Here is a 12910-nt window from a genome sequence, read left to right on the forward strand (position 1 = left end):
TCATTGCCACAAAGTTTGTTTTTAAACAAAGACATAAAAAGCCACAAGTGGCTCCGCAACCATACTGTAGAGTTACCGGGTGCGGTAGATGGCAACCACATTCATATATTTTAGTTTTGTCAAAGTATAAAAGATTACTGGGTTAATTTATGGTTTAAGACAATGGTGGGATACAGGGTACCCAAAAACATTCAAGGTCCTTTATTTTGAGAATTTATCAGAGCTCCCCACCGTGGAACACGGGGTGTGCATTGTGGAGGAACTATTTGTAAAAGAGAGGACACCGTTTTGAACGAGAATACACGAGACCCATTTCAAGGACAAATGGGTAAAATGGATGGATGATAGGAAAACGAAGGACACCACTTTCGAACAATGGAGACTAGACATTGAAAATGACTTGATCATTTTAGGTGTTCGCAACACTGCAATATGTTAATATAACTTTGTTGTATTTTGTTTATAGTATGTTAAAAAACACACAATGAGAAGTTCCCCCAAAAATTCGTAACAAAATAGTTTTTCCTCAGTGGTTAAGGGATACACCCACCCACCCATTAGTATTGCCGCACTCCGCTGCCAGTCATTGCGGAGGTCCGGCTAATCTTTGAAGAACGGGATGATGCTTTACACCAGGGGTGTCAAACTCATTTTAACTCGGGGGCCACACGATAGAACAAACATTCTGTCGGGGGCCGGACTAGTAGATTAAAGAGAAAGAAAAAGAGAGATAAAGAAATAAGAGAAAGAGGGAGGGAAAATGAGAGAGGGAAGGACAAAGAAAGAAAAAAAGAGGGGGAGAGCGTGAGAAACAAGAGAGATAAAAAGTCGTGAGAGAGGGGGAAAAGAAAGGGAGAGGAAGAAAGAAATCCAAAGAGAAATAGAAAGACAGAAGGAGAGAAAAGAGAAAAGAAAGCGCAAAGGGCAGTAAGAGAGAAAGAGAAAAGAGAGAAAAGGAAATTAGAGCAAAAGAAGTTAAAAAGACACACAGAGAGAAAGAGACAAAGAGCAACAAAGGAAGAGGAAAAGAGACACAGAGAGTGAAAGAGACAGGGACAGAGAGTGGGAGAAAAGGGGTGGAAAAGAGAGAGAGAGAAAGAAATACAAGTACAGTGTCTTTGTTCGAGGCACCTGGCTTTGGCAACATCAAGTTGACATATTTCAACTTGCAGCTTGTTTTTCTCTTGCGCCTCTCTGAGTGTTCTCGCGGGCCGGATTCAATCCCTTAGCGGGCCTGATCTGGCCCGCGGGCCGCCTGTCTGACACCTGTGCTTTACACAGAAGGTAGTAGTGATTGGAGACTGACCTCAGTTGTAAGTGCATTGTACCAATAGTGCAATGAATAATATTGCAATAACATTAATCTGCAACAGAATTCCCAAAGAAGTCAATCAATAAGAAACAAAAACCCATTTTTCTACGTATATTTTTTACATTACCCTGATTTTAGCTAACCTGCATTGGGAGTTTAGGATGTGATTTTAAGGTTCTTTTGGTATTATACAAAATCATGCATGGACTTGCTCCCTCATATCCTTCAGATTGTGGACTAGTGGTTAAGAATTGTTACCATCAATGGACATTGAAGCTGTATATCATTGGTGGTCCAATGGTAAGAATAGGGTGCTTTGATGCTAGGCCCTTAGCTTGGCCTTGTTTTTGGACTGTGGCTTTGATGCTATGTCAGTCCTTAGCTTGGCCTTTGCCATGATCTTTGATTTTTGCAATCCGGAGATGGAATAAGAGCTTGCTCTGTCCACTCCACGCATCGGCCCGGTATTGCAGTACCTCCGGGAACGGTGCATTCGCAATGATCGCAACAAGGCTATAGGGCTAGGACCTTAGCTTAGCCTTTTGGCTGAGAGTAAGTGTCCCGGCTCCTAGGCTTTGTAGCGTATAATGAACTGACCGATAACGGATAATGGATAATGAATAACGAAGATAGATCAATAACCCTTAAAAACCCCAAACCCCTTCAGATTTAATTTCCCCCTATGTTCCTGTCCGTGGCCTTCACTCTAAAAATGTCCTCTACTAGTGATTCCAAGAGCCAAGAAAAGAGCTTCTGGTTCAAGAGCCTTCTCCATTTGGGCCCCGGTGATGTGGAGTGCTCTGCCCCCTGAGATTCGATCTGCAACCTCAGTGGAACTGTTTAAATCTAGGCTTCTATTCTATGGCTTATGAATGACCTATATTTCCTGTTTACAATATATGTGTATTATTTGTTATTGCAACATCCATTGCAGCCTGGTCATCCTGGAAGGGGGATTACCTCTTGTGTGGTCCTTTCTCAAGGTTTCTTCATTTTCCTCATGTTGAGGTTTTTGAGTTTTTCCTTGCCCTCATGTAGGTTTTAGATCAAGGGATGGTGTAATAATAGGCTGTAGTTTGCAATAATCTTTGGTCTGTGAAGCCCTTTGAGACTCCTTGTGATTAAGGTCCATACAAATAAACATGACTTGTTTAGGGTGGTGATGGCTCTAGGTAAGAGACTGTCTCTGAACGTGTCAGTCCTTGTTTTACCTACCAGAGAGCAGTAGGCCAATGGGGTAGTGGCCAGGGTGACAGGAGGCTTTTATGATGTTGTTGTCTTTGCTGAGGTATTTTCTTTCTGTCTGTTTACTTCTACACATTTGTTTAACTCACTTGAATTACCCACCACTTCAAAAATAATTTAATCTCCAAGCTTTACAACAATGACCAAAATCAAAATACAGAAGTTTAGTGATTATGTGTGAGTGTAAGTGTTCTGTGCGTAGCAGTTATTTTCCAAAAAAGTAATATCAAAAATGTTTTGACCCAAAAATACGTTTTGATTCAAAACATTATTCAAAACAATTAGAATTTTTGTCAAAAATTATTTTCTCCCCAAGCATTACAACGATGACCAAAATCAAATACAGAATATTAGTGACTGTGATTGAGTGTTAGTGTTCTGTGTGAAGCTGATTACTGTTGTCCAAAAAGTAGTAAGAAAAAGGACTTGACTCGAAGTTGGGTTCTAATTTGAAGGATTATCCAACAGCAATGGATTTCAGAATTGCAATTGTCTTAATTATCAATGATAAGAGCAAAGTGAACATTGTTTACAACAAGTTTACCCATGGCTCTCTATAATAAACACGTCATAGTCAAGTCAAGTCATGTTTATTTGTATAGCCATTAATCACAAGGAATCTTAAAGGGCTGCACAGGCCGCAGAATGTAAAGACTTCAAAGAGAAAAACAGGAAATATTGTCAGGATAAAAAGGCAAAAATATTTCCAAGGTAGATCTTGGAGCCTAGCCTAAGTAGTAAGCATGCTCCCAGCTTCAAAATATATATTGAAAAGTGTTAGTGGCTCACTCTAAACACAAATGTAACATGCAGCATTTTTGTTCATTTTATGCTTTGTATGTATTTGTAAAATTGATATGTTTTTTCAAGACTTTCGAGATCTATGTTCAACATTGAGGTGGATATCGCTTTCAATCTTGTGATCTGAGTTTCGACTGTTGCGTTTCAAGTACTTTCATTTCCTTCAATTCAAAGTGAGGAAGAAATCGTCATTCAAAGAAGACCTCTTTCTCAGTAATTTGCAAAGTTATCTTTACAAAAAACATTTAGAAAAGTAAAATATGGTCATTTTCTTTGGCCATGCTAGACAAGGTCACGTGGCTCACGAGTGTGCCCAGGCAAAATGGTTGTAAAACATTGGATTATTTCACTAATGAGTGGCGAAATGGTCACCTCTTGAGGTAGATAAAACAAGGTTTTTTATACTATAGTAAATTAACATTGGTTATAATGCCTCGTGTAGTAAAGTGGTACAAAAAACATTGTAAAGTTTTGTGTTTCTTGTTCAGTAGTTGAAAAATGTATGTGACCCAACCTCTCCAGACCCTAGCTCTGGAGGCCACCAAGTAAATGTGTTGGAGTTCCCTGATCTAGACAGTAAAGTTGCAGTGCGTATTGCCCTTAGCAATTTAAAAATTCAATATTGGGTTTTCTCCGGGCACTCTGGTTACACATTCCATAAACGTGCATGACAGGTTAATCGGCCGGTCCAAATTATCCCTAAATGTGAATGAGAGAGTGAGTTGTCTGTCTCTGTGTGCCCTGCGACTGGCTGGCAACCAGTTCAGGGTGTCCCCTGCCCACTGCCCGAAGATAGCTGGGATGGGCTCCAGCACGCCTGCGACCCTACAGAGGATAAGCGATGCAGATAATGGATGGAATATTTTCTCTATTGAAAATGTGTAAATGGTGCCCAATTGAGTTCAAAGAGCCTTTATATATTTTCTTTTGTTTCACCACAACTATCTATTTGCTTTTATCTTACTTTAATTATCGGTGTTCCAACCACAATGCGCGATAGGCTAGAGGAAAGGGGGCCGGGGGAGGAGGGGTATGAAGTGATTTCACCTGGCTGCTTGCAGTTTTCTTTTGGGATGAAAATAGTAAAAGTAAGAAAAGGACCGTTTCAAATTAATTTCAAATGCCAACCCAGCCCCAGTGTTCTCGTTTGACCGCGTCCCTCCGTCCTAGACGCATCATTTTAGCTGGGGACGCATAGTGTCAAATCAACGTACGCCCCCGGGACGCAACTTTTTTGACACAAAATTGTCATTATTACCGGGTTACATTTTTTTTAACGAAGATTAACCTCACTCCGAACTTTTCGTCAGGCAGATCTGCCATTGTTGTTTTGGTCTCGCGGTTCGAGTTTTCGTCTTCACGCCGATCTCGGCAAACGAGATCTTGTTGCTTCGAGATTACGTCATTGTTGTGGTGCTTGTCGTCGAGTGAAAGAGAAGTATGCCTCAGAAAAAACAGTTAGTACTAGGTGGAAATCAACACAAAATTGGTAATTTCTTCAGTTTCAGCAATAAGTCAAAACATAATGCAGAAAGTGATAACAACGGCAATAATTCCGGCACGAAAAAATGGCAGAGAAATTCTTCGGAACATCGCGGAGAAAAGGAAAACACTTGTGTTGAAGCGAACGATTCGACGAAAGAAAATATACAAGAATACTCCTAGCAAGTAAAGGACTTTTCTGCCAAAATGGACTAAATTGTATTCCTGGTAACGCTATGAGGAGGATGATAATGGATTGGACCTTGAGAAGGCATTACAACTGTGGCGGTACAGCAAACCACGAAGAATATATGAACTGAAAAATCTGAAGTGATAATTGCTTTGTATTACCAATTCACTGTGATGATTAAAACTGCATGAATATATAGACTCATATTTCAGCAATATTATTTTGTATAATGTAAAAGATTTTTGTGAACTGAAAAATCTGAAATGATGACTGCTTTGTATTACCAATTAACTGTGATGATTAAAACGGAATGGAAATATAGATTGATATATTTACTTCAGCAATATTATTTTGTATAATGTACAATATTGTTGTGAACTGGTAAATCTTGAAGTGATAACTGATTTGAATTACCAATAAACTGTGATGATTAAAACTGAATGAATAAATAGATTTATATTATATATTTGTCGCCGATTTACAATTTCAACCTCGATAACACTAAATTTTGGGGACCCATAGATCGCTGTTGGGACCCATAGATTTTTTTAGCATGTGAGTCCCCGGGACCCATCACTTTTCAAAGGTAAAATGTACACTGCAACCCCCAAAAAGAGTTGCATCTAAGAAGTAAATGTACAGTACTCGCACATCAAAAACGTGCAGCTTAATGCAATGATTATTTCAGCCAGAAGATGGCATCAGCAGGTAAAATATTTTGAAGTTAAATACAGCACTTATATGTTTCTGAAAATCAATGAATAATATCAACTTATTTAATCAGATATTTTGTTGAAAAGTGTTATTTTATTTGTCACGAAAATATTCAATTCCCCCCCTCACTCTAAGTAAAACATACAGAAGTTAGTTTGCAACAAATTAAAAACATATCTATTTTTTGTTTAATTCCGTTTTTTTAAAACAATTTTTCTTGAAAAGTAAACATTCCTGTAGAACTATTTGAGTATACATCGATTGGAGCATTTTGGGGATGTGATGTCATGTTTTTATTTTATTCATTGTTTTTTATTTGTTTTAATCCGTTTTGTGTGTGTGTCTGTGTATTTGACGTTGCTTTATGTTAGATTGGGAGTTTTTATTTACTTATTGTACATTTAATGTTTTGCACAGCACTTAAGTTGTTGAAAATTGCTATACAAAACCAGTTTGATTTTATTTGACTTCCCCTTTAAAATTTGTGTTGATCACAGCCAAGGGAACTGCATCTTCTAGTAATAGAAGATCTCTGTTGCGCTCAATGTATTGACAAGAAGTGATGTTATTTTTTGTTTGTACAGTTTTCTTCGGGCTGACAACACATTTTTGGACTTCGCCCTGTACAGCCGACGGATCTTTTCGATTCTGGAAAAGAAAAAAGTAAATGTGGTTTGTCAACTAGACGGTCAGCCGGGCGTCGACGATGGAAAGCGGCGAAGACGAGAGAGTCGACTCGTCCTCTTCGCCGTCGACTTCGCCCACTCCTCTTCCCAACGACGAGCTGAAGAAATTGCTTTGCTTTAAAGTGTACAAGAGGAGATGGTTCGTCTTGCTGGTTCTGTGCCTGCTCAACTGCTCCAATGCCACAGTGAGCCAAATCAAACGCTCTTACGATGACACAATATGTCATAAAGTTGACCGAAACAAACTTTACTTTCGATTGTACAATGGGGCACCTTATCAGGGAACGATACCGCTTTTATTTGCTAGAAGTCGGGACTCGCGGCGAAAATGTAATTAGTTTTAATGACTATTTGTGAGTCGTGGAGAACTTTTAAAAACATAAGCAAGTCATTTTTAAGTAAGACTTATACCATACATTCATAATTAAATCCAAAGAATATGCATTCAGTATACAGTACAATGAGTGAGTTTAACTTACTCTTATGAGATCACGTGACCACGTGTCTCATGAGCGAACCCGCGCGACAGGTTCCCACGTGATCTCCTTCGCGCCTCTGGCATAAATTAAAGAACATATTTTTTTGGGAAACTGTCGTTATTAGGTGGATTTAAATAAAGCAATTCTCACGGGGGCCAGATTAGTAACTTAAAGGCATAAATGGTGTGCCTTAGTTGGAGGGATGGGGGTCTTTTTGCAGGCTCACAATTAAATAATGATTCAGGGATGTAAGATTTGATTATAAATCGATTATTGAGGATTTTTTCCCCTCAATATTTTTTTCTTCACTAATTTTTGATTTTTTTGTATTCTCTATCAACTGTGAATTTGTTAAAAACAAAAACAACACACTTGAATTCATTTCAACTACAGCTTATTTAACTAATCTAGACTGGAAACTGACAAAAATGGCATACAAACACAATTTTAAATCATTGGTCTAATGATTTTTAAGTCGTCCTGCTTTTTACTTAAAAAATGTTTACCTGAATATGGAAAACTGTGCTACTAGATTTCATCTCATCTCATTAGCTACACCGCTTATCCTCAGTAGGGTCGCGGGGGTGCTGGAGCCCATCCTAGCAATCATCGGGCAGGGGACACCCTGAACTGGTTGCCAGCCAATCGCAGGGCACACAGGGACAAACAACTCACTCATTTACACCTAGGGACAATTTGGACCGACCAATTCACCTGAAATGTGTGTTTTTGGAATATGGGAGGAAACCGGAGTGCCCGGAGGAAACCCATGCAAGCAAGGGAGAACATACAAGCTCCGCACAGGAAGTCTGGAGCTGGATTTGAACCCACGCAGGAGGTTCCCAAGACATGAACTGTGCGCACATGCGCTAACCACTGCATTTCTATTATATAAATCAGCTAAAGGCTCTTTAAACTTCTGCAAAGACACCCAGGTGCTATTTGTATTAATCTAGTATTTTCTTATTGCCTTAAACAGTGCGTCTGTGACTTTTATCTAAAGTAAAATAACATCGGGTTGGGTTCTCTCAATATACCCTGGTTAATTAATGATCCATCTTTCCATTTTCTGCACCGCTTATCCTAACTAGGGTCGCCAGGGGGCTAGAGCCCATCCCAGCTGTCTTTGGGCAGTGGGCAGGGGACATCCGGTACTGGTTTCCAGTCAGTTGTGGGGCACACAGAGACAGACAAGTCACTCACTCATTCACACCTTGGGACAATTTACCGATTAACCTGCCTCGCAGGTTTTTAGGATGTGGGAGGAAACCAGAGTTCCCGGAAAAAAACTCATGCAGGCACGGTGATAACATGCAAAATCCGCACAGGCTGGATCTAATCTCATGACCTTAAAACCGTGGTTGATTAATGATATTTTGCAAATACTGCTACAGTTGTTTTTTTGCGAGTGGTGCCTGGCTTTGGTTACATCCAGTGGACTTATACAAAACAAAAGTCATTGTTATAATCTTTACTGTTGAATTGAAGCCTAAAATATATTGAAGTCACATGAAAGTTTTGGTGAGTTTCTGCCTTCGAGAACCCTATTTAGCCCAACATCACTCAAACCCTACTTCCGACAGCCCACAAGTAAATTGAGTCTTTTTTTAATCACTAATTTATTGTTTAAGACAAAATGATGATCCTATAGTAGCCAATGTTATCTTTTGTTGTGTAAAACACACCAATTTTGGGATTCATTTGTCAGAGTGAATTGTCCATTCTTGGCCCAAATGTAGTTATGTTTGGACTGTTTTTAGAGTAACGTAGCCCTGAAGTAATGATAAAATTTAATGCATAATCACGAATAATTCCAATGCGTCTCCCTTTTTTAAAATATATTCTAAAAAAATGTCATAACCCTGAGAGTGACTTCACAGGGGTATACATTTAAAACCCAGTAGGCTAGTGAAGCAGATGGACTGGCAGGTGATTAGAAGGTGATAAAAAACAAAAATATTCCATGACAGATTTTGAGTGTGGACTTTGCACCTCAAGCCCACTTTAGTCTCACAATGATAGACATCTGGTGTGCAAACAATTGTTTTGACACACTTGCAAAAAACTGATTTGCAGCTTGTGACCATCAAACCAATAGCAGCTCATTTATTCTCTGAATCTGAGCCAGGATTGGTTGTTATTTGTGCAACGTGATGTTATTTTCCGTGGACAAGATGTTACAAAATGTCTCACGCCAAAATGTGCAAAAGAAGTTAATTTTCATATTTATTAGCCAATTGCTGCTCTTAAAATGATTGAAATTCCCCTCATTAGGTGTTAATTATCCTTATAAACAAGGGGGCACCTATTAATTCCCCGCAAGGCAGACTATGAAGAATTAAAACCAAGATAAGATGCATAAATAAGTTTATTTTATTTACCAGATAAACAACACAACATTCTTTCAGCATCATTCTTGGTTCTTTCCCCACTTGTAGTAAATCGTGAGTTGGTATTATACGTAGCAGTGCAAGATTTCGCAGACTTAATCTGATCTACAGATGATTTTACTCTGTAACAGAAACTGTCGCAATTTAGTTTAAAAAGCAAAAAAAAAAAAGTATCAGTTCCTATTGTCTATGGACTTTCCTCGCATGCCTGAAAACTCTCACTGTTTGCATTTGAAGGCAGAGCAATATAGGTTGAAAAATGAATGCTTGATCAAAATTTGCTAGTGTATTGTACCGGAACAATATTAGCAACCTACGAGGACGTTATTGTCTGCTATCAGTGACGGAACCTATCTGGATTTAAACCGAAATGGGCAATAAGAGATCGGAATAACAAAAGAACGTTTTTCTTTTAAATTTAAAAAAATAATTTTAAAAAAATCCCGTACTAAAAATTGTCATACTTTGGACACAATTTGAAATGAGAATTACAGTGCATGTTTAGCACATATATTGTAAATTTACTTTTTGTGTTTATTTTCCCTTGTGACAGAGAAAAAAAGTGTACCGGTAGCATAAATTAGCATTGTCATCTTTGCACATTTGTGTCTTATTTCCAAGCTATGGCTAACATTTGCACCAGTGGCAGACCAGTCTGCGGAGTACCTGCAGGCCTCCTTGACAGACATCAACTGGCTTTCAGTGGTCTACATGGTGGTGTCCATCCCACTCAGCTTTGCCACCACATGGATGCTTGACACACTCGGACTGCGTGTCACGGTAATAATATTTAATAGATGCTTCACCACCTTTTTTTCACCTCAACTAATGAAAAAATGTGATACTGTGATGATAGTGCTAATTCTGCTAGTTTAACATCACTAAACAATTTCACCACCTTTTTGAAAACATTGAAGGCATTTGTTCTGTAATGAACACGATTTATAAATCAGAGTCAGATATACTTTAGTGTCATTCTGGTACATACAGTGAAGAAAATAAGTATTTGAACACCCTGGCATATTGCTATTTCTCTCACTTAGAAATCATGGAGGGGTCTGAAATTTTCATCGTAGGTGCATGTCTTCTGTGAGAGTGATAAACTAAAAAGAAAAATCCAGACAAGCAAATAAGTATTTGAACCCTGTGACAAGGACCTTCTTGCCACAGGGACTTGGACGGTCAAGGCTCTTTGTCTGTCCCTGCTGAAGCAGGGACCAGAAGCGGCCAAGGGTCCATTTTCATGCGTCTGGAACAGGAAACAGAAGCAGCTGAGGAGAGGCCATGCCGCTGGGAGAGGAAACGGGTATGGCAGACAGTCCTTTGAAAGGGATAAAAAAGGGACACGGGAGATGGACGCTTTTTGCTGGGTCATGAAAATTTCAGACCCCTCCATGATTTCTAAGTGAGGGAAATAGCAAAATGGCAGGAGTGTTCAAATACTTATTTTCTTCACTGTATGTACCAGAATGACAAAGTATATCTGACTCTGATTTATAAATCGTGTTTATTACAGACCCAAAGGCGGGGAAGCCGGAGGCAGGTGTGCTCAACAAAGGATAGTCTATTAACAAAAAACAGGACCAAAAAAAAAAAAAAATCAGGTCTTAAAAGAACTTGCAATTTGTCCAAACCAGAAATTGTCAATCATTACTTTCGGGCTGGGCTTCTCTTTCAGCGACTTTTATGAATCATTATTATCTACCAGTCGTTGTTCTTTTTTGTCTCTCTGTCCCACTCTTCCAGACTCTTGTTTAAGTTACATATTGTTACAAAACACAGGGTAGAATCTGTTATCATAAATCCCCTCGCCTCTTTTCAAGTCTTCACAAATAAAATGTTGCGTTTCTTTCGGGCTCGGTCCTGCAAATAAAGTCACAGTATTTATTCAGGCTTGGGCTGGGTCTGTCTTTGTCTGGTCGGGCTGGATTTTTTTAAGGCCCTATCTTGGTTAGCACGTTCGTTAGCAAGTTCCCCGGTTCGAGACCGGGTGGAGACATTTGTTGGCTTGGAGAGGGATACTTGCCCAAGACACAATGGAAAGTGGTGCCCCTACTACCCTAGTGGTTAAGGGAATGAAACAACCAACATTTTACCTATATGTGACGGGTATGGTTGGAAACATCCAAGCCAAGACGTATTTGTCATTTTGTCATTCCTCAGCTCATCTTGGGTTCATGGTTGAACATGTTCGGTGGTATTACCCGCATCATGGGTGGTCCGCCTGGCGATGTCTTCCGCATCAATTACGGTGTGGTGATGCTGGGGCAGACGCTAGCAGCGGCAGCGCAGCCGCTAATTATCTTCACGCCCACTAAGATGGCAGCACTCTGGTTCCCGGAAGACCAGCGTGCCACAGCCAACACCATGGCGTCCATGGGTGAGGCTTTTCATCTCGTGCCCACCTATATTATAAAGTGGTGTGCTTGACTCAACTGTTTTCTGCAGCTAACCCACTGGGCCTCCTTATTGCCAACTTGGTATCGCCTGCGATCGCGCATACGGCAGATCGAATCCCTGTACTGGTAAGTTACACACGCATATACAGTGGAACCTCGGTTTTTAAGCACCTCTCAGTTCGAACAAATCGGAGTCCGACCCAAAATTTCGAGAAATTCTTGCTTCGCTGTTCGGTCAAAAAATCGAAGTTCGAACGCCGGTAATGCGTGAGTGCGTACGCTAGGGTGCGATGCTGAGCGGCGTACGGGTGTTGTAGCCCCTTATTATGCCTCCGAAGAAAGTCAGTGCAAGCAGCAAAGTTGCTACAGGTGAAAAAGGAAAAGTAGTGCGTACAACTATTGCATTTAAGAAAGAAATAATAGCAAAATATGAAGGAGGTGTGCGAGTATCTGATCTTGCTAGGGAATACAGAATGGCTAAATCTACGATCAGTACGATACTAAAGAATAAGGAGGCTGTGAAATCTAGTGATGTGGCTAAGGGAGTGAGTGCTATAAGCAAGCAACGGCCGCAAGTTTTGGAAGAGGTTGAAAAACTTTTGATGATCTTCCTCTCCCCACCGTCCACCTGCGCCTTCTGCTGAACACCACAAAGGTAAGAAATCCTATTCATAATTGTTTTCTTTATCCTTTTTTTTATTTTTACACGTTCATGTTAGCGTAATCTTTCGTACGGAAGATTACGATAACGTGAACGTATGATTAGCCCGGGTTAGCTTTACATTAAACATTCAAGGTAAACATTCAGGGTGTTGGAACGGATTAAAACGATTTACATTATTTTTAATGGGAAAATCGATTTCGGTGATCGAACAAATCGGTTTTCAAACAGGGTTCTGGAACGGATTATGGTCGAGAACCGAGGTTCCACTGTAAATACTGCTTACACATTCTTATTGAAAACATGAATGCAATTCAATTCCGTCTATAGACAAATCCCTATTGTGTTTGAGAGGGACCCTATCTCATTTTATCTCGATATAGTGCGTTTTATTGGCTTTTTTTCCAAATAACGGAGAGAGAGTTAGTGATAAGGAAAAGTGGTCGACAGTAACAACAACGATTGAGTCAAAGGACATTTTAGAGAAATAAGAAACTGTGTTCTAGTGTCTACCATTAATGCGCTGTTAAAAGAAAATGTTTTAAAATATT

At 39.7% G+C, this 12910-nt stretch overlaps 1 protein-coding gene and 1 pseudogene across 3 annotated transcripts in view; both read left to right on the forward strand.

Moving 5' to 3' along the window:
- The window catches only part of slc49a3 (solute carrier family 49 member 3), a 33003-nt gene that overhangs the window by 1017 nt on the left and 19076 nt on the right, over positions 1-12910 (forward strand). The window contains exons 1-5 of one of the 3 annotated variants that reach the window (XM_088344559.1): positions 2580-2600; positions 6329-6615; positions 9921-10079; positions 11463-11679; positions 11748-11824. In XM_088344559.1, the coding sequence (XP_088200685.1) occupies positions 6451-6615; positions 9921-10079; positions 11463-11679; positions 11748-11824 (618 nt within the window). In that variant the 5' untranslated portion in view covers positions 2580-2600; positions 6329-6450. Of the gene's footprint in view, positions 1-2579; positions 2601-6277; positions 6616-9920; positions 10080-11462; positions 11680-11747; positions 11825-12910 lie in introns of those variants that run through there. The other 2 variants (XM_088344558.1, XR_015851406.1) reach the window with 2 other exon arrangements.
- LOC148359335 (U2 spliceosomal RNA) lies at positions 1691-1810 on the forward strand (annotated as a pseudogene).

This window comes from Urocampus carinirostris, chromosome 9, assembly GCF_059441175.1.
Source record: "Urocampus carinirostris isolate Australia breed hairy pipefish chromosome 9, RoL_Ucar_1.0, whole genome shotgun sequence".
NCBI classification, from domain to species: Eukaryota; Metazoa; Chordata; class Actinopteri; order Syngnathiformes; family Syngnathidae; genus Urocampus; species Urocampus carinirostris.